This window comes from Hippocampus zosterae, chromosome 1, assembly GCF_025434085.1.
Source record: "Hippocampus zosterae strain Florida chromosome 1, ASM2543408v3, whole genome shotgun sequence".
NCBI lineage: Eukaryota > Metazoa > Chordata > Actinopteri > Syngnathiformes > Syngnathidae > Hippocampus > Hippocampus zosterae.
The window spans coordinates 4,589,037-4,610,374 of NC_067451.1; the positions used below are offsets into that span (position 1 = coordinate 4,589,037).

Genomic DNA, 21,338 nt, shown 5'->3' on the forward strand with positions numbered 1-21,338 from the left:
GACAAAAACTAAAAATTTAGGAAAATGTATTTCAAATACAATTCAAGAAAAATTAAAACTGTGAGGAAAGAACATGTACTGTTGACACAAATATGTGACAATTACAAGACGTACAGCAAAGTCTAAAGGTACACTCGCTGCTTGTATAGGACTGCATTCCCCATAGGTAAGTGCTCCTTCTGCATTCCCGTCATGCATTGCGTCACAATGAAGCTTTTCCCCATGACACGCGCCGCCATTGTTGCATCCGCTGAAAGTTCAACATGGCCTCCGACGCGCCACCGGGAGCTGATACGCACCCGTCCGATTTGGGGTGTGCTATCGCGGCATTGAATTCTTGGAGCCAGCGGCAGCTCCAGACCAAGTTGGCCGAAATTGGTGCGCCCGTAATGGGTAAGAAAAGCCCGTGAAAACCCCGTAGAAAGTCCGGTAGCGACGCCTGTGTTTAGCTAAATGTTGCTATGCTAACGATAATTGCTAGCTTGTAGCCCGTTTCATGGTAAAACGAGATGTCCTTTTGTCCTTATTTACGATCTGTTAACCATGTTTAAACTACTAAAAACAACCAACCTACTAATTCGACAGTTCAATGCCTATTTGTTTATTATTAGCATAGTGAGCTAGTTATCGTTTCGCAAATTTAATCTTTGTATTTCTGCATTTGATGTTGTCTTTATTTGCCGCCTAGGTCCAAGAGAAGAGTTGATTGATAGATTGAAAAATTACATGATCCAGGTAAACTCAGAGAGGCTTCTGTCTGCTGCTCTCTTATTGTATATGTGTGCTCATGTGTTTTTGGACGCTCTTCCCTCTCCAGACCGGCATTCTGTTGGGAAACCCTCATGATGACAATGGAGTGGGTTCTCAGGTACACTTTTCACCTTAATTCTGAATGTTTCCATCCCAGTCTTGCCTTGCCTATTCACTGTTATGTGACCTACACACCAGATGCCTCCCGGGATGGGGGGAATGCTGCACGCGTCGATGAGCATGATGCCCCCCGGCATGCACATGTCCATGGAAGGCTCTGGCATGCCGCCTCCAGGCCTGTCGCAGGATGACCAGCTGAAGATGGCTCAACAGAGGGCGGCCATGATGATGCATCAGGAGGAGCATGATTCCCGTGTCATGGAGGACCATGACCTTCTGGAGCAGCAAAACAGGGTAAGAGGAGGAGACTCAAACATATGATTGAAGAGCCGACGTGATGCCATATAACTTGTTCCATACTTAGGCCGCCATGCTGTTGGAGCAGGAACGTCACCACGACATGGTCAACATGCAGCACGGTCCGGTGGGCAGGGCGATGGCCCCCGTCACTGCAGTGCAAAGTATGTAGGTGAGCTTGTTCACCTTGGAATCGCTTCATTCCCTTATGGCCTGCTTGTGTGTCCATCAGTTGCTTTGGATCCTCATGGGGCGCTGCCGCCGGGCATCGCCATGCTGGCCGCTCAGCGTCATAGATTGCCGCCGCCGCCTCCAGGGGAGGACAACAGGGAGGTGAGCAGCCTGATGGTAAACAACTGAGGAGCATCATGTTACACAATGTGATGTGTGATGTTCCATTCAAGCCCTGGCAGGGGGACGAGATTATTATTGGGGGGCCCAAGATCCCTCAGGCCCTAGAGAAGATCCTGCAACTGAAGGAGATCCGACAGGAGCAGCATGTGGACCCTGCAGGTTGATATCCTGTAGCTGCTCAACAATAGAAAGAGCTCTTTATTTGCCTGAGTTTATATTGAAAATTGTCCTGTGTTTTCTACCTGCAGAAGCAGCAGAAGACGACGCGCACGTGGGGGGCAGCAACTCTGCGCTGGGAGCGCTGGAGGCGGGAGACGACGAAGGCCGCATGTCCAAGAAGGATGTGAGTCTTTTTCCCTTTCAAGAAGTCAGTGTCTTTGCTAGGCTAAGCTGTAATTTGAGTTCGTCCCCTCAGAAGAACCGCCGGCGCAGGAACCGCAAGAAGAAGAGCAAGAGCACGCGTGCTCAGGAGAAGAAGGAGCAGGGCGAGGGCAAGGAGGAAGGCAACGAGAAAGATGAGGAGCCAGAAGTGGAGATAGAATATGTCACAGAGGAGCCAGACATATACGACTCCAGCTACATCATCTTCAAGCGCATCTTTGACGCCTTCAAAGTGAGTCCATGTGATTGTCTGGCGTCCAATGAAGTGTTTGACTAGTAGGATGTTTTTTGTGTGTGTTTTCTTTAAGATGATGCCAATTCCGATATGTGGCAGAATTTTTTGGGGGATGACCTATTAATCAAATGATAAAAACCAGATGTCAAAACGTATAAGCATTGACTAAGTTGTGTTTCTTAAAAAAAGAGTTTCCGTGTCAAGAAATGAGTTTCTACAGACACGCATATGCTGAAACTTAGCCAAACGTTCTCTTAATTGCTGAAAAGAGCTAATATCGACCCATTAAATCCGCTACCGATTAACTGATTGGGCTCTCGTCAACGGAACATAATGAGCAATCATATGATTTACAGCTCACTGACGATCTGAAGAAGGAGAAGGAGAAAGAGCCCGAAAAGGCGGAAAAGCAGGAAATCGGCTTCCTGAGGAAGAAAGGCTTCGAGTTAGAGAGGAAAGACAGCGACGACAGCGATGAGGTTGGGCCATTGTCCTTTTCATGTCCGCACATTGGTTTGTTTCTACAATGAAGATTGGCTGTGTTCAGAATCACTCCTGATACGCAGTATTGTGCCCTAAATATTCAGACACGTAAACAAGAATTATTACTATTATTTTGCCCCACACTTAACAGGAAGCCCACCCAGATGTTCCCAAGCTGTCCAAGAAGAAGTTGAGGCGGATGAATCGTCTCTCCGTGGCTGAGCTCAAGCAGGCAAGCCGTCCTATCTTACCTTCAGCCAGACGCGGGTCGGTGACCACAACCTGTGTTCTGCCCCCCAGCTGGTAGCTCGCCCAGATGTGGTAGAGATGCACGACGTGACAGCGCAGGAGCCCAAGCTGCTGGTGCACCTGAAGGCCACCCGGAACACAGTGCCGGTTCCTCGCCATTGGTGCTTCAAGCGCAAGTACCTTCAGGGCAAGAGGGGAATTGAGAAGCCGCCGTTCCAGCTCCCAGAATTCATCAGGAGGACTGGCATCCAGGAAATGAGGGAGGCCCTGCAGGAGAAGGTAGGCTGGGCTGGACCACCATTGCCGGCTTTACAAATGTGGGTGTCATTCGTGCTTTGTGTTTAGCTGGATCGAAATTGTTTTTCTGAAATGACATCTGTAACTTTTTTTTCTTCTGCCAACTCAAAATGAACCGAATGAATGACACGCAGACGTTTACCGTGTCTTGCAGGAGGACGCCAAAACCATGAAAACCAAAATGCGGGAGAAAGTTCGTCCCAAGATGGGAAAGATTGACATCGACTATCAAAAACTTCACGACGCCTTCTTCAAGTGGCAGATCAAACCCAAGCTGACCATCCACGGAGACCTCTACTACGAGGTACTGACATCGGCGCCGTGTGCTGCCTGTCAACGTGGCTGACTGTGTGTACGTATAGGGTAAAGAGTTTGAGACCCGCCTGAAGGAGAAGAAGCCGGGCGACCTTTCCGAGGAGCTCCGCATAGCGCTGGGAATGCCGGTCGGCCCTGTAAGTCCTCTCCCCCGTCGGCTCACTGTGGTAATGAGGAGCACCTATCATTGGCATTTTTTTGGTCTCCTTTCCTAGAACTCCCACAAGGTTCCTCCCCCGTGGCTGATTGCCATGCAGAGGTATGGCCCCCCGCCATCATACCCTAACCTCAAGATCCCTGGACTCAACTCACCCATTCCGGAGGTATCAAGCAGCATTACCAGAGGCGGGAAAAGTATTTGCACTCTGTTCAGTGGTGCCTTAAGATACGAGTGACCCGACTTGCGAGTTTTTAGAGATGGGGGAGCCGTTGATCACCTGATTTCACGCATCACACAGTTACTTATAGACAAGCAGTTTGGCTATAAGTAGCCACAAGAAACAACCTATTAGCTAAACTTGCTAACTCTAACTGGGGAACAGATCCTAAAACTCTGAGAACAACAGCTCTAGCACTATGCTACTCTACTGCTGAATATTGCTCAGCAGCATGGGCAAGCAATGCTCACAAAATAGATCCTGAGCTGAACAACACATGCCGAATAATTACTGGCACACTAAAACCAACACCACTGCCAGCACTCTACAGATTGGCGGGCATCGCACCACCACACATGCGTAGAGACATTCATGCAAGGGCACAAAAGCATAATCAAGAAAATGACACAAGACACCCCCTCTATGGTCATAGTGAATCAATAAGAAGACTGAAGTCCAGAAAGAGCTTTATGACTGTCCATAGTTTAGATCCTGAGCAGTCAACAAACCACAGGCTCGAAAAATGGAGAGAATGGGACAGCTCTGCACTAAATGGTGCAATCCAAAGCCCAAACGAACATCTTCCAAGTGGAACAGCCCTCTCAAGAAGGAACTGGGTGACATTAAATAGAGCCAGAACCAGAGTAGGCAAGACTCGGAACAACACCTATAAATGGGGACTCTCACTCAGCAGTGAATGTCCGTGTGGCCACCCAATACAAACAATGGAGCACATTCTTCGGGACTGTGAACTGGGGCCCACCTGCACAGATCAAGACCTCTTAGACACTAGTGATGCTGCCAAGCAATGGATCCAGTACTGGCGCGACAAGATATGATATGATGATGAGCAGTTTGGCAGATGGGCTCGGTGAGGGATTCTTCATAAATGAGGCACCAGGCTTTTTACCGCCACCACTCCTAGTTTACTGTCAAACCACACATACACTGAAAGTAAAAGTTCAAATAAATTGTTGCTGTCAATTATAGACAATACCAATTTTGAAATCCGGCCATGAAAAACAATATATTCATAGTGCTCGTACTTGGAGGAAGTTTAAAAAAAAACTTGCCAGTGTTGGCTTACGTTTTGTCTTCAAACGCGTTCCCGTAGCTAATTATAACAACTGAAAAAAATACAGCTTTGTTTGTTTTTTTTTTTAGATCAGACGATAATTTTTGACGGCTGGTGTTCTGTTAGGGTTTTTTTTGGCCTGCACAAATACACACTTCATTGTTGTAGCTGACAGCATCAAACATTTATGGAGATTATGAACGACAGGGAATAGTTTGCTTCTTCAAATCTGTTTCATGATCTTTATTTTCCATGGTTCACTTTCCTCCATGTCACCGTTCTCCCTGTTTTTTTTTTCCTGCCTTATAAGACCCCAAGATCTCAAGTCAATCATGATTTGAACTGCAGTTGACTTCGCCTCGTTTTAATTTTAGGCTCTTATGCCGTCATCTGCAGGGTTGAAAAAAAAAAAGTATATTTTGACAAAGTAGTGAGTAAAAAGTATGATGTCTTAAAATGTAGGAGTAAAAATTGAAGTGAGTTACAGATACCTGACCTCCTCTTCCTTCTCCTTCAGAACTGCACGTTCGGTTACCATGCCGGCGGCTGGGGCAAGCCCCCCGTGGACGAGATGGGCAAGCCGCTTTACGGCGACGTGTTTGGGACCAACTCCGGTGACTTCCAGGTGAGTTGGCGCCGCATCCAGCGCGAAGGGTCTCCTGTGAGTCATGAGCTCAAATGTGCTGACTGATGCGGGCAGGCCAAAGCGGAGGAGGAGGAAGTAGACCGAACACCGTGGGGAGAGCTGGAGCCTTCTGATGAGGAGTCGTCTGAAGAAGAGGAGGAGGAGGAGGAGAGCGATGAGGAGAAACCGGACGAGACAGGATTCTTCACACCAGCGGACAGGTAGGGAGCGGCGGGGCGACATTGTGCCTTACATTAACATTCGAAAAATCTCATTGTAACAAAGATGTTAATGTGGATAAGGAACAAATTGTTGTTTTTTCTTTTTTTCCCAGCGGGCTGATCACACCGGGAGGCTTCTCATCCGTCCCGGCCGGCATGGAGACCCCTGAACTCATTGAGCTGAGAAAAAAGAAGATAGAGGAGGCAATGGACGGGTGAGAGACATTTCCATCAGGTGTCCCTGTCTCTCGCTCTTTTTCTTCATCGAACAAATTCTTCTGGCAGCAACGAGACGCCGCAGTTGTTCACCGTCCTTCCAGAGAGACGAACAGGCCCGGTGGGCGCCGCCATGATGGCCTCCACGCACATCTACGACATGTCAGCGGTGAGCCAGCGAGCACATTTGCATACTTTCAACTTATTTCTTCACTCGTCTCCGGAGGTCTTACGTGTGCCTTTTGTGGCCGTCAGGCCATGGCAGGGCGCAAGGCCGGCATCGGTGACACTCACGGCGTGGAGGTGGCGCTGGCGCCCGATGAGTTGGAGCTGGACCCGATGGCCATGACTCAGAAGTACGAGGAACATGTGCGCGAGCAGCAGGCACAAGTGGAGAAGGAGGACTTCAGTGACATGGTGGCTGAGCACGCCGCCAAACAGAAGGTACGCACCCACATGGTCATGACAGCGACCATGATCATACTTTAACGTGCAATTAAAAAAAAATTAGCCCTATAAGCATGCCACTGTGACGTCATTCTTCCGCTTCACCTTTACCAAACATAAATTATCCACTGAGAAGTGCAAGCCCATGTACGTACTTATAATATATGTATCATTTCCACTTTTTCACATACCTATAGTGCAAAGACCTTTTATAAATACAGACCCCCCCACAAAGCCCACAAACCCTCTTCTATCTATAAAACAGTGCATATGTCACACTTCCCTCTACTATCTTGTGGCTTTTATTTTAATGATGATGCTGATGATGTCATGACTCACAATGCCCTTGTGACCCCCAGCAAAAGAAGAGGAAGGCTCAACCACAGGACACGCGAGGCGGTGCCAAGAAATACAAAGAGTTCAAGTTCTAAACATGACATTTTATTTCACAAGAAGACATTTTATTTCGGATTTTTTTCATACATTGTGAGAACTCTTGTGTTTTTTTTTTTTGTAAATAAATCCCATCAAACCAATGCTGTTTTTCCTGATGTTTTTTCAGTGTTCTGTCTGAGGCCACTCATAAGCATAATGTGTATGAAGTAAAAACACACTGTGAGGTTTCTTCTTCAACTCTGGCCGCCTGCCTGCAAACAAGTGTACACTTGATGAACTTGGCATCACCTGACACGATTTAGTATGAAAGGTGACCCTGCTGGGATTATCTGTTAACCTCCTTTAATCGGCTCCTAATCACCTCCACAATGTAGACGAGAGTGGTTCAAATTCCTTGTGGGTGGCCACGCCCTCCAGATGACAGGAAGACGCGAATTTGACAAAATTAATCACGAAATGATCATTCCTTTGTTTTGTTTTTAACATGCAAAGCGTTTTTGCTAATGGTTTCATTGTGTACTATTTTGTAAAAGTGCTCAAAAGAAACGCCAAATTAAGATTTCCAAAACGCGTTTTTCTTCAATGAACGGTAGGGGCACGTCGACGACGGTGACGCGCACGTTCTCTACGCACGTACGTCTCACAGAGGGGCGCGCTCTCGGTGATTTCCGCTTCCTGCGTGCTTCTGGACGTACTCGACGACGTGCTCGCTACCTGGCGGCCATTAACGCGCGCACACGTCGCCTTCGCCTAGTGCGGAAAGGCAAAACGCGGAGGAGGAAGCGGAGAGGACGGCGAGAGAGCCTCCTGCGAGCGCCAGCATGGAGCGAGGCTTAGGGGGGCTGCCTCAGCCCTCCAAGCCGGTCATCCTCTCATCTAACCGTCCGGTTCACATGAACTTATTCGCAACCTGGGAAGTGGACCGTTCTTCGCCCAGCTGCGTGCCCAGGTACGAGGAGGGGAAGCGGGCTGAGCTCATCGAGCGGAGACGGTGGCGTTGTGGTCGTGGGGGTCACCTTTTGTTTACCTGCCACATCCCTTCGTGTGCGTCAGCTGACCACAAACATCACTTACAGCTCTGTTCTGGTGTGAACGTGCGTCGTATTCTCGTCCATGACATCATATGGCAACGACTAATTTCATCCTGGCGTGTATGCAACACACGGTCGTGTTAACTGCTGGTTGCAGCCTGTTGCCATGGCAACGCAGCCCTTAAAACCGAGGCGTCCAAGATGGCTGTCTTCAGCCTGTTGTTTTTAAAGTCTGGTCTTCTTGCTTGTGTTGCTGTCGCAACACCCCCAACCACTTCCTGTTTATCAAGGCGCTCGTGATGCTTTTCCAGGAAGTGATGTTGAACTAATGTTGTGTGATTGGTCGCCCCCATGGCAGGAAACTAGAATCTCTCATTGGGCCGAGTGGCCTCTGACCTCAAGGCGGTGTTATGATGTGGAACATCAAAACAACATAGGCAATACAGCAACCCCCTGCATATTTGTGGTTCGCTATTATCCAAATTTACCTATACCCATACAACATGTGGAGGTAGTCTCTAAAAGCTCGAAAGCTGTTGTCGCCCTTAGTGGGGTTAATTTGTGAACTGTGATTGTCAGATTTTCTTTCTTACTGCCTACTGTGTCAAAAAAAAATTAATGTATTTTCAAGCATGAAAAAAAAGGTTTCTCTTGTAACTAAGCTTGTCTTGATTTCACTCGGGGTCGGGGGGAATCTTAAACAAGCTACACCTTGTTTTTGAGAATTTGCGGATTGGTGTCAAAAAAGTATTGTGTTGAAGTAATTCACCTTGATAATATTGGGAAGAGCTCAGTTTAGCCAGGGTCATTGGTAGAAGTTCTAGAGAATCCTCACCATATGTGTATGTTTTTGCTTTGCTGGAAAAAAAATCTGCTACATATTTAAAATGGTAACCTTATAAATTCAGTTTAATCAAACTATTGAGTTTTCCCCCTTACAAACAAACTCAAAACTCTAAACCATGCGTCACCAACCTTTTTGAAACCAAGAGCTACTTCCTGAGCAGTGATTAATGCAATGGGCAATTCATTATGAATCATACGAAGACACTGATCATGTTCTCAATAATTTCTCAATAATGTGGAAACAAATAAATGCCAGCTGCAACACATTATTTTCAGGAATCTTTGCCAGGGTTTACATTTTCAAATAATCACATTTCAATAATTCCGAGACAATAATCTCCCATCACAGGCCTGCGGGCTACTCAGGTGGTCCTTGGGGCCTCCCTGTTGCCCGCGGGCACCACGTTGGTTACCACTGGTTAATCGGCTACGATCTATGCATTTTTCATCACCCCGCCCCTTTTCCCCTGCACGCGATGGCGGTAATTTACTGTAATGTCTGACTTTTGCTGTGTGTGCTGCATCAGGCTCTTCAGCTTGACCCTGAAGAAGCTGGTCCTTCTCAAGGAGCTGGACAAAGACCTCACATCGGTGGTCGTTGCCGTCAAACTGCAGGTGAGCGCTCACAAGTCACATGTGGGCGCGTGAACGTTCGTTTCTTTCCTTGTATTAGATTAGGCCTTTTAGGCATACATAATTAGATAGGTGACTTGAGCTCGGCCTTTAGTATATCGCTGTGACCTTTCTACTTGCTTCTATTTGGCCTTCCCTATCAATGACACGTTTTGGCACACATACTAGTTGAATCCGGTTAATACCGTGGAGGCAAACAATGTTATTCATTCATTCATTCATTCATTCATTCATTCATTCATTCATTCATTCATTCATTCATTCATTCATTCATTCATTCATGGCATCTTCTGTACCGCTTGATCCTCACTAGGGCCGCGGGGGGTGCTGGAGCCCATCCCAGCCGTCTCCGGGCAGTAGGCGGGGTACACCCTGAATCGGTTGCCAGCCAATCGCAGGGCACACAGAAACGAACAACCATTCGCACTCACACTCACACCTAGGGACAATTTAGAGCGTCCAATCAGCCTGTCATGCATGTTTTTGGAATGTGGGAGGAAACCGGAGCACCCGGAGAAAACCCACGCAGGCCCGGGGAGAACATGCAAACTCCACACAGGGAGGCCGGAGCTGGAATCGAACCCGGTACCCCTGCACTGTGAAGCCGACGTGCTAGCCACTGGACTACCGGGCCGCCCCAAACGTTGTTATGTTTGGCCAATTCATACCCCCGTCCCCTTCTTGGTGTGTGGGAGGGTCAAAGATAGTACAGTATAGTCTTCGTCAATAAGAACGGGAATCATTTTGGATTGGGCAGACCTTCATCCGCAACAAGCAGAAAAAGCTCCACGGCTGTTTACTCGATTTTTTTTGGGCCGTCCGTTAAATAGTTCAACCGAGAATTAATTTTATAGTCTTCTGGCAGTGAATGTCAGAATCAGAATCAGAATCAGAATCATCTTTATTGGCCAAGTATGTAGAACACACAAGGAATTTGTCTCCGGTATAACACGCTGCATTAGTATCATCGTAAACAACAAAATCATTGAACCATTTTAGAGTAATCAATAGTTTTGTAGTATCGTACAGCGAGCGTTAAAGCTAAATAGACAAGGGAAAATTCTCGCAGGACTTTTCACCTTTTCACCCGCCGCCTGTTGTGTTCAGGGTTCCAAGCGGATCCTCCGCTCCAACGAAATCCTTCTCTCTTCAGCCGGCCTGACGGAGACCGACCTGCAGCTCACCTTCTCTCTGCAGGTAAACATCACACTGGCTCTCGCGTGCGCACACTAATCCTTAGAACCGGCATAGGCGTGGGCAACAGAAGGATGCTAACTAAGCTAAAAGCTATGGTGGCCAGTCCCTCCCACCCCCTCCAGCCCGCCCTGACAGCACTTGGTAGCTCCTTCAGCCAGAGACTGTTACACCCGCGCTGCAAGAAGGAGAGATACCGACGCTCGTTCCTACCGACTGCTGTCAGGCTGATGAATAAAAAATAACAATCATAATTCATTCATTCATTCATCTTCCGAGCCGCTTGATCCTCACTAGGGTCGCGGGGGGTGCTGGAGCCTATCCCAGCCGTCTCCGGGCAGTAGGCGGGGGACACCCTGAATTGACTGCCAGCCAATCGCAGGGCACACAGAAACGAACAACCATTCGCACTCACACTCACACCTAGGGACAATTTAGAGTGTTCAATCAGCCTGCCACGCATGTTTTTGGAATGCGGGAGGACACCGGAGTACCCGTAGAAAACCCACGCAGGCCCGGGGAGGACATGCAAACTCCACACAGGGAGGCCGGAGCCGGAATCGAACCCGGTACCTCTGCACTGTGAAGCCGACGTGCTAACCACTGGACTACCGGGCCGCCCCTAACAATCATAATAATAATAGTAATTAAATGATGTGAAGGAAAATTGTAAATAGTACTGCGATTTATCCATTTTGTGTTCATATTGCATTTAATTGAAAGATGTTTGTTGTTTTTTTTTCTCTTTCTTCTTTCTTCTTTCTACATACATTCTTGCTGCTGGAGGCTGTAAATTTCCCCAGTGTGGGACGAATGAAGGATATCTTATCTTATCTTATCTTGTCTTGTCTTATCTTATCTTATCTTATCTTATCTTATCTTATGTGAACACCCATCATTATCCTGAAATGTGAATCCGAGTGTTTTGCCCGTTGGCGTCCTCCGATTCGACTTCTTGCCTGAAGTAACTTGCTTTGCTTGCTCTTTGTGCAGTACCCTCACTTCCTGAAGAGGGACGCCAACAAGCTGCAGATCATGCTGCAGCGCCGTAAGCGCTACAAGAACAGGACCATCCTGGGCTACAAGACGCTCGCCCTTGGCCTCATCAACATGGCCGAGGTACGTCGACATTGCCGCCGCGAGTTTGCAGGCGCTTGAAGTAACGGGGGGCCGCTTGACTCCTCTTCCAGGTGATGCAGCACCCGAGTGAGGGCGCTCAGGTTCTGGGCCTGCACAGCCAGCTGAAGGACGCCTCGCTACCCGTGGCCGAGATGCGCGTCTACTCGCTGTCCAGCCAGCCCATCGACCACGAGGGACCCAAGGCCAAGATGTCGGGTACAGCCTCCGTAATGTCCATTGACTCCAACTTTTTGTTGCTACCCCCAGCAACCGTTTTTCCAGTTAGTCTTTTTCTGTCCAGACCGATCTCCAGACATAGACAACTACTCCGAGGAGGAAGAGGAGAGCTACTCATCTGAGCAGGAGGGCAGCGACGATCCCATCCACGGACAAGTAAGGCGACACGCGTCTCGATTCTCAAACCTTTGGGAAGCACTTCCTTGTTTTGCCTGTTGAGCATCTTTTAGCTCTCATCGACGTTTGTCAACCCGTTCTTTTAAGTACCTGTACGATGAAGATGAGGAAGTAAGGAAGAAGAAGCCCCGGCGGAAGCTGACGTCCAACGCCGCCATCACCAGGGTGAGCTCTTGAGCGCCTTACACATCAACCGGGTCATTTCGATCCGTCCTTTTTTCTTCATCATTGTCTGCATCGTGGCTTGCAGCAGCCAAACATCAAGCAGAAGTTTGTGGCCTTGCTGAAGAGGTTCAAAGTCACCGATGAGGTACGTCTGGATGCCGGGGAGGGAGGCGTCGCGGTCTATGCCTCACCCATGTCCCCTCGCTGTCGCGCCCAGGTGGGCTTCGGTCTGGAGCACGTGTCCAGGGAGCAGATCCAGGAAGTGGAGGAGGACCTGGATGAGCTCTACGATAGCCTGGAGATGTACAACCCGAGCGACAGCGGGCCCGACATGGAGGAGACCGACAGCATCATGAGCACGCCCAAACCCAAACTCAGGTAACGGCTCCTCTGTTGGACTACTAGAGTAATTAACCCCAGCATTCAAAAAAAGTGTTTTTTTTTTAAATAAGAAAATAGCATTGTCTAGTATTTTATTTGATTAAAAAAAACAGCGTAATGACAATTAAATAGAATGTAAAGAATTAAACAATTTGTGCCGCTGATTAAATTCTTCAATTCAATTCATGCTGTTCCTTCTGTTATGCCCACAGTGGCCATTGGGGGCAGTATTCTGCAGTCATGGAAACACATAATACAATAATAATACATTTTATTTATAAGCGCCTTTTCAAGACAACCAAGGACACTTTGCAATAAATAATACAACTTCTATAAGTGACTCAGTCGCTTGCTGCAGTTTTACCGAGGACAAACCATATGCGTCGTACAAATATCTGTTTAAAGTGTTCTAACACCATTGCTATCGATGCTAAGTCTTGACCTGTCAATGGCGTGTTCACTTATATGTAAGCACTAAGCTAGTAGGGGGATTCTTAAGTTGTTTCAAACACAAAACATCTCTGCATCTGCACGATTTATTATCAAGGGTAGTATCAGAAACATGATTGTAATGCAAATAGTGTACCCATAGCCACAAGGGGACAGTGTTAAATGCTCTTTGTGCGCAGGCCCTTCTTTGAGGGGATGTCTCAGTCTAGCTCCCAGACCGAGATCGGAAGTCTGAACAGCAAAGGCAGTTTGGGCCGGGATACTCTGAGCCCGGTACGTTAGCTTGCAGGTCTTCAGACTGAGGCTCTTTTTTTGGGGTTTGTCTGCCTGTCATATGATGAGCACAGTTCCGTCAACAGGGGGAGCACCTTCCTACGGAGAAGATGAAAACATCCCACAGCCGCACCCTGGACGAGGCACTTTCGGAGAGCGAGACGCTGGTACGAAGTTCCTCCTGAGGGTTTCCTGTGGCGTAATAATCTTTTTTTGCGTTGTTTCGCAATACTTCAGACTCTGTAGACCAGGGGTGTCCAAACTTTTTGCCAAGGGGGCCAGATTTTATGTGGTAAAATGTCGGGGGGCCGACCTTGGCTGACATTCTTTACATTGAACAACAATATTGTTCAACAAATTTTAGTAAGCCAGTCTGTGTCACAGTTCCATTTTTATTTTTATTTCAACAATCTTAAGAATTTCTTTTGGTTCATTTGAAACGGGTATATCACATGCAACTGCTTATTCACTTGACTTTTTCTTAAACAGAAGTCTCCTGAGTGCAAATTGATTGATTTGAAAGATAAAATGTATCACCATGACTTTTCAATAGTCACTGTAACTGCAAGGATCATTTGAAATATGACATATCAGTCAATATAAACACGGAGTGATGTCTTGTTAACTTGTGAGTGATGCCCTCTAGTGTCTAAATGCTATTACTCATTTAGTGAATGCTATTACTCCTTTAGCCACTAGAGGGAAGCAGTACTCTATGAAACATCACTCACCAGTCTACGAGACCTCAGTCAATGCAACACGTGTTCCATTGCGCCCAACCTGCGGGCCAGACGGCACTGATTTTATGACAGGGGCCGAGGGCCGGATGAAATTCGACCGCGGGCCGGACTTTTGACATGCCTGCTGTAGACTGTTAATTGCTCTTGGGCGCCCCCCTAGTGGGTGCATGGCCCTAAATGCAGTGGGTGCTGAGCTCGCTTAAGCCTTGGTGTTTCACGTGTGCGCACGCAGGAAGGGGCAGATCAGGAGCTGCTCGCCGACACCGCGCCCAGCATCACGGTTTCCGTGCCGGAGAAACCTCGTACGCCCATGAAGACCGGCAAAAGTGAAAGCCAACCGGCGCCATCGCCACGGTAACCAGAAGGCCATCATGGTTGCATTGGGCCAGCTTTGTTGCACTGTCCAGCCTAACATACCTTTTCACCATCCGGTTACACTTACTTCCTGGTGGCTAAAGCTCAACTATTCTCATCGTCGGTGATGCCGGTGCGGCGTGAGAAAGTAACATGTTACTCGATTAGATACATTTTGTTGCAGTAATGACGAATCTAAATGATTACTTTTCTCAATTAAATAATCTGACTTCAGTTACTTGACAATTACTTCACAGAAACTCATTGTCACCTCTCAATCTTTGCCTATTTGGTTGTAGTGTTGTTAACTGACTCTTGGTTTGATCACATGTGAAGTAACAATGGAGGAAGGAGAGAGAATTCATGTTTTCACCAGTCAGTATTTTGAGTTTGTGTCAGCTAAAGAAAATATTACGTTACACTCCTCACTCTGTGCTGTTGACCAAGTGTAGCTTCAAAACATGAACTGTGTGTCCAAAAAAACAAAACCAAACCTCCAACTAACATGAACATAAAGAGAAAGTCCCACAAGGCTTTGTGACTGTGTGGTGATACCCCCAAAATTCATCATTATATTTATTTAAAAAAAATTACATCATAAAAGTACATCACAAGAATATTCACAGTTAATAAATACTGTGGCGGCCCGGCAGTCCAGTGGTTAGCACGTGGGCTTCACAGTGCAGAGGCACCGGGTTCGATTCCAGCTCCGGCCTCCCTGTGTGGAGTTTGCATGTTCTCCCCGGGCCTGCGTGGGTTTTCTCCGGGTGCTCCGGTTTCCTCCCACATTCCAAAAACATGCGTGGCAGGCTGATTGGACGCTCTAAATTGTCCCTAGGCGTGAGTGTGAGCGTGGATGGTTGTTCGTCTCTGTGTTCCCTGCGATTGGCTGGCAACCGATTCAGGGTGTCCCCCGCCTACTGCCCGGAGACAGCTGGGATAGGCTCCAGCACCCCCCGCGACCCTAGTGAGGATCAAGCGGTTAGGAAGATGAATGAATGAATAAATACTGTAGGTCAGGCCAAAACACTTTAAAAAGCTATTTATGTTAAGTGAAGTCTAGAAAGACTTGATTTATTTTTGAAACCAAGTAGCTGTTTATGTGAAGTGGAATCCATCAAGGCTCATTTTTTTTAGAAAATAAAAATAATTGCTTATGTCAAGTTAAAAAAAAAAGGTTGTCTTCATTTTATCCATCCATCCATTTTCCGAGCCGCTGTCCCGGGTGTCCTGGAGCCTATCCCAACCTGAACTCTTTGTTAGCTAATCTCAGGGCACATACAGTATCGAACAACCATTCACACTCAACAGTCACACCTAAGGACAATTTAGAGTGTTCAGTTAACCTGCCGCACATGTTTTTTGGAATGTGGGAGGAAACCGCAGTACCCGAAGAAAAGCCACGCAGGCACAGGGACAACATGCAAACTCCACACAGGAAGGTCAGAGCCTGGAATCGAACTGCAGGCCTCTGCACTGTGAGGTGGATGCGCTAACCACATTTTTATTTTAAAAAGAACTTTGATTCTTACACATCACTGTTAAAAATGTACTTAAGAGGTAAAGTAATGGCAGAACCGGTTGTCAATTTTATTTCGAACGAGTGATGTCGTCATCTGTTGAATTTAAGTAAAATAATGAGTACCGGTAATCTAACTTTGTTACTTTTTAAACAAAGTTGTCACTAAAGTAGCTAATTTTTAAAGTCATTAGTAAGGTAACTGATTTACTTTTTCAAGCTAATTGGAGCAACACTGCTCATAGTAAAGAAACCCTTCCAGTGTGATTAAGGACAAAAAGGGTCATTTAGCTTGAATGGTGATTTTTTTTTTTAGAATTCATCTCTACTGCCGGCGGCCCGGTAGTCCAGTGGTTAGCACGTCGGCTTCACAGTGCAGAGGTACCGGGTTCGATTCCAGCTCCGGCCTCCCTGTGTGGAGTTTGCATGTTCTCCCCGGGCCTGCGTGGGTTTTCTCCGGGTGCTCCGGTTTCGTCCCACATTCCAAAAACATGCGTGGCAGGCTGATTGAACACTCTAAATTGTCCCTAGGTGTGAGTGTGAGTGCGAATGGTTGTTCGTCTCTGTGTGCCCTGCGATTGGCTGGCAACCGATTCAGGGTGTCCCCCGCCTACTGCCCGAAGACAGCTGGGATAGGCTCCAGCACCCCCTGCGACCCTAGTGAGGATCAAGCGGCTCGGAAGATGAATGAATGAATGAATCTCTACTGCCGTCATTTGAACGTGTGAAGCGTCAGTCAAAAAGTAGACGCCTAGTACTCGATCACATTCTGCGACCCGGCACCTATTGTTGACCAACACTAAGAAACAGTTTGTTGATATGCAGGTTGGACGGAGGCCACACCCCCTCCAGGCAGAAGCGCAGCGGCAGCACCCCCATCAAGTCCAAAGCGCCGAGTGAGCGCGCCAACAGCTCGGATTCGGAAAGGTCGCCCGAGCTCGCACACGGCACGCCGGTAAACATGGTCGCCCGTTACCGCCCCGCTTGTCTGCGCCCTATAGAGCAAGCACTCGTCTGCGTGTGTAGGTGCTGAGGAAGGCCATGTACGACCAGCTCAACCACATCCTGTTGGCTGACTCGGCCCTCCCGGAGAGTCTCATCCTGGTCCATGGCGGAGACTGGCAGGGGCAGGTAGGCCTGGCCCGCGCTACCGTCCACCGATGCGTCTGCGCCCACATTGTGACCCGAGTGTGTGCGTGCGCGTGTGTCAGTACGTACTGGAGCAGCTGCAGGTGCACAAGCAGCCGGTGGTGTCCACCTGCTCGCCAGCGGAGATCCAGGCCGTCCTGTCCGCCATTCTCACGCGCATCCAAAAGTTGTGAGCACTTGTGTGGCACCTCACATTGTGGATATGACTTGAAAAGAAAGTCAAAGGGTCAAGGTTTTTATTTGCGTTGATCTATGCAGCTGCAACTGTAACGCTTCCATGCCACGCGCGGTGAAGGTGGCAGCTGTGGGCAGCCAGAGTTACCTGGCTGCAATCTTGCAATTCTTCGTGACTCAGCTGGCCAACAAAACGTCCGACTGGCTCAACCACATGCGCTTTCTGGTGGTTCCTCTGGGTATGCCGCAACGCTGGTGCTTGACAAGCTCCGCCCACCACATCTTATGTCACCTTTGCATTCCCTACGCAGGCTCCCATCCGGTCGCCAAGCATCTGGGTGCCCTGGACAACCGCTACAGCTCCTCCTTCCTAGATGGCGCTTGGCGAGATGTCTTCAGTCGTACAGAGCCTCCTCCCACAGGTAACGCCTCTCCAATGATGTCATCAATCTGCCGTCTGTGTTGTCTGGACCACATGTGTGTGTTCGTACAGATAATCAAGTACAGATACTGAGTGCAAATATAACATGTGACTGAGCAAGATTGTATAACCTATTTCGGTTAGCTTGATTTTGGCCACTGAACCTTGAATTAAATTGAATTGAAAACATTATTATACATTTTATATTATTACAAAGGGCGGCCCGGTAGTCCAGTGGTTAGCACGTCGGCTTCACAGTGCAGAGGTACCGGGTTCGATTCCAGCTCCGGCCTCCCTGTGTGGAGTTTGCATGTTCTCCCCGGGCCTGCGTGGGTTTTCTCCGGGTGCTCCGGTTTCCTCCCACATTCCAAAAACATGCATGGTAGGCTGATTGGACGCTCTAAATTGTCCCTAGGTGTGAATGTGAGCGTGGATGGTTGTTCGTCTCTGTGTGCCCTGCGATTGGCTGGCAACTGATCCAGGGTGTCCCCCGCCTACTGCCCGAAGACGGCTGGGATAGGCTCCAGCACCCCCCGCAACCCTAGTGGGGATTAAGCGGTTCAGAAAATGGATGGATATTATTACATATTACATATACATATACATTATTATACATAACATTAAACATTAGTTTATGAAATATAATTTTTAAAAATACATTTTCAACAAAACTAACTTACATTTTAGGTGTTACAAAACTTGCAAAAATCTACTACTCCCGGTATATAATTAGAGTGAAAATATCCTTCATTTTTGTGTTTTGCAATTAATTCAATCCATTCATTCATTCATTCATTCATCTTCTGTACCGATTCAATCCATGATTTTTTTAATATTAAGTGTTCTTTTGATGGCGGCGCGGGCACCCGCAGCGGCTCCTCTTGTTGTCTGTTTAAGAGGGAGGAAATTTCATCTGTGCTTACATGCAGCACATTTGACAATAAAGTTGTACTTGATACTTACTGTGTATTTTTGGGGGGTATTGCAGCATGGCCGGAAGGAAAGAAGGTCAAAGCAGTTGTGGTCCTTTTACTGCATGTCGCCAAGAAGCCACGTCATCTAGCAGCAGCCAATAAAAAAGCTCTACTAGGCTAACGGCCGCACGTGCGCGGCAAATGGCTTCTCTGCTTTGATGACTTTTATGACTTGACTTTAATGACTTGAAACCCAAAATGCGACGCTAGGTAACAACTCTCCTGCTTTACAGTAGTTCATATCGGGATGAATAAATAAATACACAAAATAAAGCATTTTTGACAAAAATAAAACTAAGCTAACAAAAAAAAAATACCCACTCTGACAACGTATTAAAACTAGCTAGATTTACGATACGGTACGATAATGAAAATTCCCAAACTATGAGAACCCCTGAAGCCTTGAGACTTACTCATGAGTTCCATGTACGTCCAGATCTACTGGACGTGGCGGGAAGGATCGCTCAGTACATCAGCGGCGCCACGCTCACTCACCAACTTCCCATCGCGGAGGCCATGTTGACCTGCAAACACAGGATGTGAGTAACGTGCCCACCCGCCGCCGGCGTCACTTCCTGTGTGCTCAGTAATGGTTGATGTCTCTCTGCAGGCGAGAGGAAGAATCCTACCAGAAGTTTATTCCCTTCATCGGTGTAAGCGCTTGCTCATTTTTTTTTTAGCCCTCTGGTACATAGAGGCTAGCCCTTTGACTGACATCACTTCCTGTTTTGCAGGTGGTCAAGGTGGGCGTGATCGAGTCAGGACCCTTGTTGGCTGGTGAGTAAAAACGACTAGGATGGCCCCCTTTTGATGATGTCATAATCTCACTTGATTTTTATTTAATTAAAAAAAAATTACGGTTGTTAAGGCGACACAGAGGAGGGCGTTGCTGTGAGCTTGGCCGTCCCTTCCTCGTCCCCGCCATCCCACGGCTCCCCCGCAGGGATGATCAAAGAAGCGGCCACTCCCCCTCCGTCCCCATCCATGGCAAGCGTCTCCGTCCAGGGGTAAGAATCTTAGCGTAAGAACCACGTCCATGCCTGCTGCTGCACAAACATGCTAACAAGCGACCGCTCACTCCCAGGAGCCCCGGCATGTCACATGGCGTGGACGCCATTGGCCTGCAGGTGGACTACTGGCTGGCGTCGCTGGCCGAGAAGAGGCGAGAAGGCGAGCGGCGCGACACGGCCTGCAAGAACACGCTGAAGAGTGCCTTTCGCTCACTGCAGGTCAGCAGGCTGCCGGGAGGGGGCGGTGGAGGCGAGCCTCACGGCATTCAATTCAGTACAATGGCCATGACGGTGGTGACCAAGGAAAAGAACAAGAAAGGTGTGAGCAAAGTCAAAAGATTCCTGTCGTCTTTGGTTTCATTCTGCTCATGTTGTGTCTGTTGTCCCCAGTGGCCACCATCTTCCTGGGAAAGAAACCCAAAGAGAAGGAGGTGGACTCCAAGAGTCAGATGATCGAAGGCATCAGTCGCCTCATCTGCTCGGCCAAGCAGCAGCAGACAATCCTGAAAGGTAACCATAACAAGCAGCGTATCATGCACTTTGAACAATATCTTATCTTATCTTATCTTATCTTCAGTGTCTGTCGACGGTGTCGAGTGGAATGACGTCAAGTTCTTCCAGTTGGCCGCCCAGTGGCCTACTCACGTCAAATACCTTCCTGTCGGACTATTCGGTTACAACAAGCCCCCCTCCTAGATGGCAGCGGTTGTCCAGTGGGCACCTCGGCTTGACCCTTGCCCCTCCTACACATGCACACACGTTGCGCTTTATGCAATCCAGACGAACCGTCACATTCCTTATGCTTTCCCTTATCACAACCGGGACCCTTATTGTGAGATTTTAAGTACGACAGTGTTCCCCCGCTAATGTGTGAGTTGACGACGCCCCAAAAAGGTTTATAATTACTTACAGATGCTACATGATGGTGGCAAAGCACTGCTTTTCTGTTATGGACTAACTAAATGAAGATGGGATAAGTATTTTAAATAATGGAGGATATGTTTAAAAGGAAAAAAAACAGTGAACAGGTTTATTATCAAATTGTGACTATGCAGGGGAACACTGTATATTAAAAGTGGCTATGTATGTGTAAGAATGTATCTTCCATTGCACAGAACAGGTTTGCCATGCCACTGTGTGTATATGTCGTGTTGTGTGAAACAAAAAATACGACATAAGGACACCAAGTAGGTGACTGTTTAAAAAAAATCATTTGTGATGTCTAAATTTATGAAAGGCCGTGTGGAAAATTAATGCAAAACAAAGTCGGTAAGTAGAAGGATTTTTTTTTGTGTGTTTTCTTGGTGCTGAAAAGTGTTCTCTGTGCTCAAGTCCACGTTTCTCGGATTTATTGTGTTGCTTGTAAATGGATCTACGTTGTGAGTGACGTGTGGAGAGATGTTTTGCACATGAGCCGTCGTCTCTTCAGCGTTTTGCCTCTAACAATAATAATAATGATGATGATGCTTGTACATATGTGACACTGTTTCATGTTTTGTAGGACTGCTTTTTCATGGATGCATTTGTCAAACACAAGTGAATGAAAAGTTCTCGTTTTGTTTTGTTAAATCGAAAAGACGGCACAGATGGCTATTGTGTCAACCTGTGTTTGTACACTTTGTTTACATCACATATACTGTAGGTCATACAAAA

General features: G+C 47.5%; 2 protein-coding genes and 1 long non-coding RNA gene across 4 annotated transcripts; 2 read left to right on the plus strand and 1 right to left on the minus strand.

Moving 5' to 3' along the window:
* The first annotated feature begins 98 nt into the window (after window positions 1-98).
* On the plus strand, window positions 99-6,978 carry sf3b2 (splicing factor 3b, subunit 2). The gene is made up of 21 exons (XM_052069095.1): window positions 99-393; window positions 689-735; window positions 818-868; window positions 949-1,164; window positions 1,235-1,331; window positions 1,400-1,500; window positions 1,572-1,674; window positions 1,764-1,864; window positions 1,937-2,134; window positions 2,494-2,616; window positions 2,772-2,852; window positions 2,921-3,148; window positions 3,321-3,470; window positions 3,529-3,618; window positions 3,697-3,804; window positions 5,451-5,558; window positions 5,634-5,779; window positions 5,893-5,994; window positions 6,065-6,164; window positions 6,251-6,439; window positions 6,802-6,978. The coding sequence occupies exons 1-21, from the start codon at window positions 264-266 to the stop codon at window positions 6,871-6,873; spliced, it is 2,541 nt and encodes an 846-aa protein (XP_051925055.1). The 5' UTR covers window positions 99-263; the 3' UTR covers window positions 6,874-6,978.
* Window positions 6,979-7,500: 522 nt separating this feature from the next.
* On the plus strand, window positions 7,501-21,287 carry LOC127602736 (phosphofurin acidic cluster sorting protein 1-like). Of its 2 annotated transcripts, none has more exons than XM_052069083.1 (24): window positions 7,501-7,787; window positions 9,243-9,330; window positions 10,456-10,545; window positions 11,536-11,661; window positions 11,733-11,877; window positions 11,963-12,054; window positions 12,163-12,240; window positions 12,329-12,385; window positions 12,458-12,618; window positions 13,251-13,344; window positions 13,431-13,511; window positions 14,317-14,438; window positions 16,783-16,912; window positions 16,984-17,088; window positions 17,169-17,275; window positions 17,365-17,519; window positions 17,592-17,702; window positions 19,112-19,214; window positions 19,286-19,328; window positions 19,410-19,452; window positions 19,544-19,682; window positions 19,760-20,004; window positions 20,076-20,195; window positions 20,263-21,287. In XM_052069083.1, the coding sequence occupies exons 1-24, from the start codon at window positions 7,660-7,662 to the stop codon at window positions 20,379-20,381; spliced, it is 2,682 nt and encodes an 893-aa protein (XP_051925043.1). In that variant the 5' UTR covers window positions 7,501-7,659; the 3' UTR covers window positions 20,382-21,287. The 2 variants fall into 2 exon arrangements, with proteins under 2 accessions (XP_051925043.1, XP_051925034.1); XM_052069074.1 differs by having other exon boundaries at window positions 7,502-7,787; window positions 12,326-12,385.
* Window positions 16,650-17,558, minus strand: LOC127602822 (uncharacterized). The gene is made up of 2 exons (XR_007962885.1): window positions 17,429-17,558; window positions 16,650-17,312 (listed from the first exon to the last, which is right to left on the minus strand). It is a non-coding gene; the product is annotated as an uncharacterized LOC127602822 (long non-coding RNA).
* Window positions 21,288-21,338: the final 51 nt, after the last annotated feature.

Coding starts and splice junctions, on each gene's coding strand:
- sf3b2 (XM_052069095.1), top strand. CDS start 264: ATGGCCTCCGACGCGCCACCGGGAGCTGATACGCACCCGTCCGATTTG. Junction 869..948: donor ACAATGGAGTGGGTTCTCAG/GTACACTTTTCA, acceptor CCTACACACCAG/ATGCCTCCCGGGATGGGGGG. Junction 2,135..2,493: donor GCATCTTTGACGCCTTCAAA/GTGAGTCCATGT, acceptor TATGATTTACAG/CTCACTGACGATCTGAAGAA.
- LOC127602736 (XM_052069074.1), top strand. CDS start 7,660: ATGGAGCGAGGCTTAGGGGGGCTGCCTCAGCCCTCCAAGCCGGTCATC. Junction 16,913..16,983: donor AGCTCGCACACGGCACGCCG/GTAAACATGGTC, acceptor CTGCGTGTGTAG/GTGCTGAGGAAGGCCATGTA. Junction 19,329..19,409: donor AGTTTATTCCCTTCATCGGT/GTAAGCGCTTGC, acceptor CCTGTTTTGCAG/GTGGTCAAGGTGGGCGTGAT.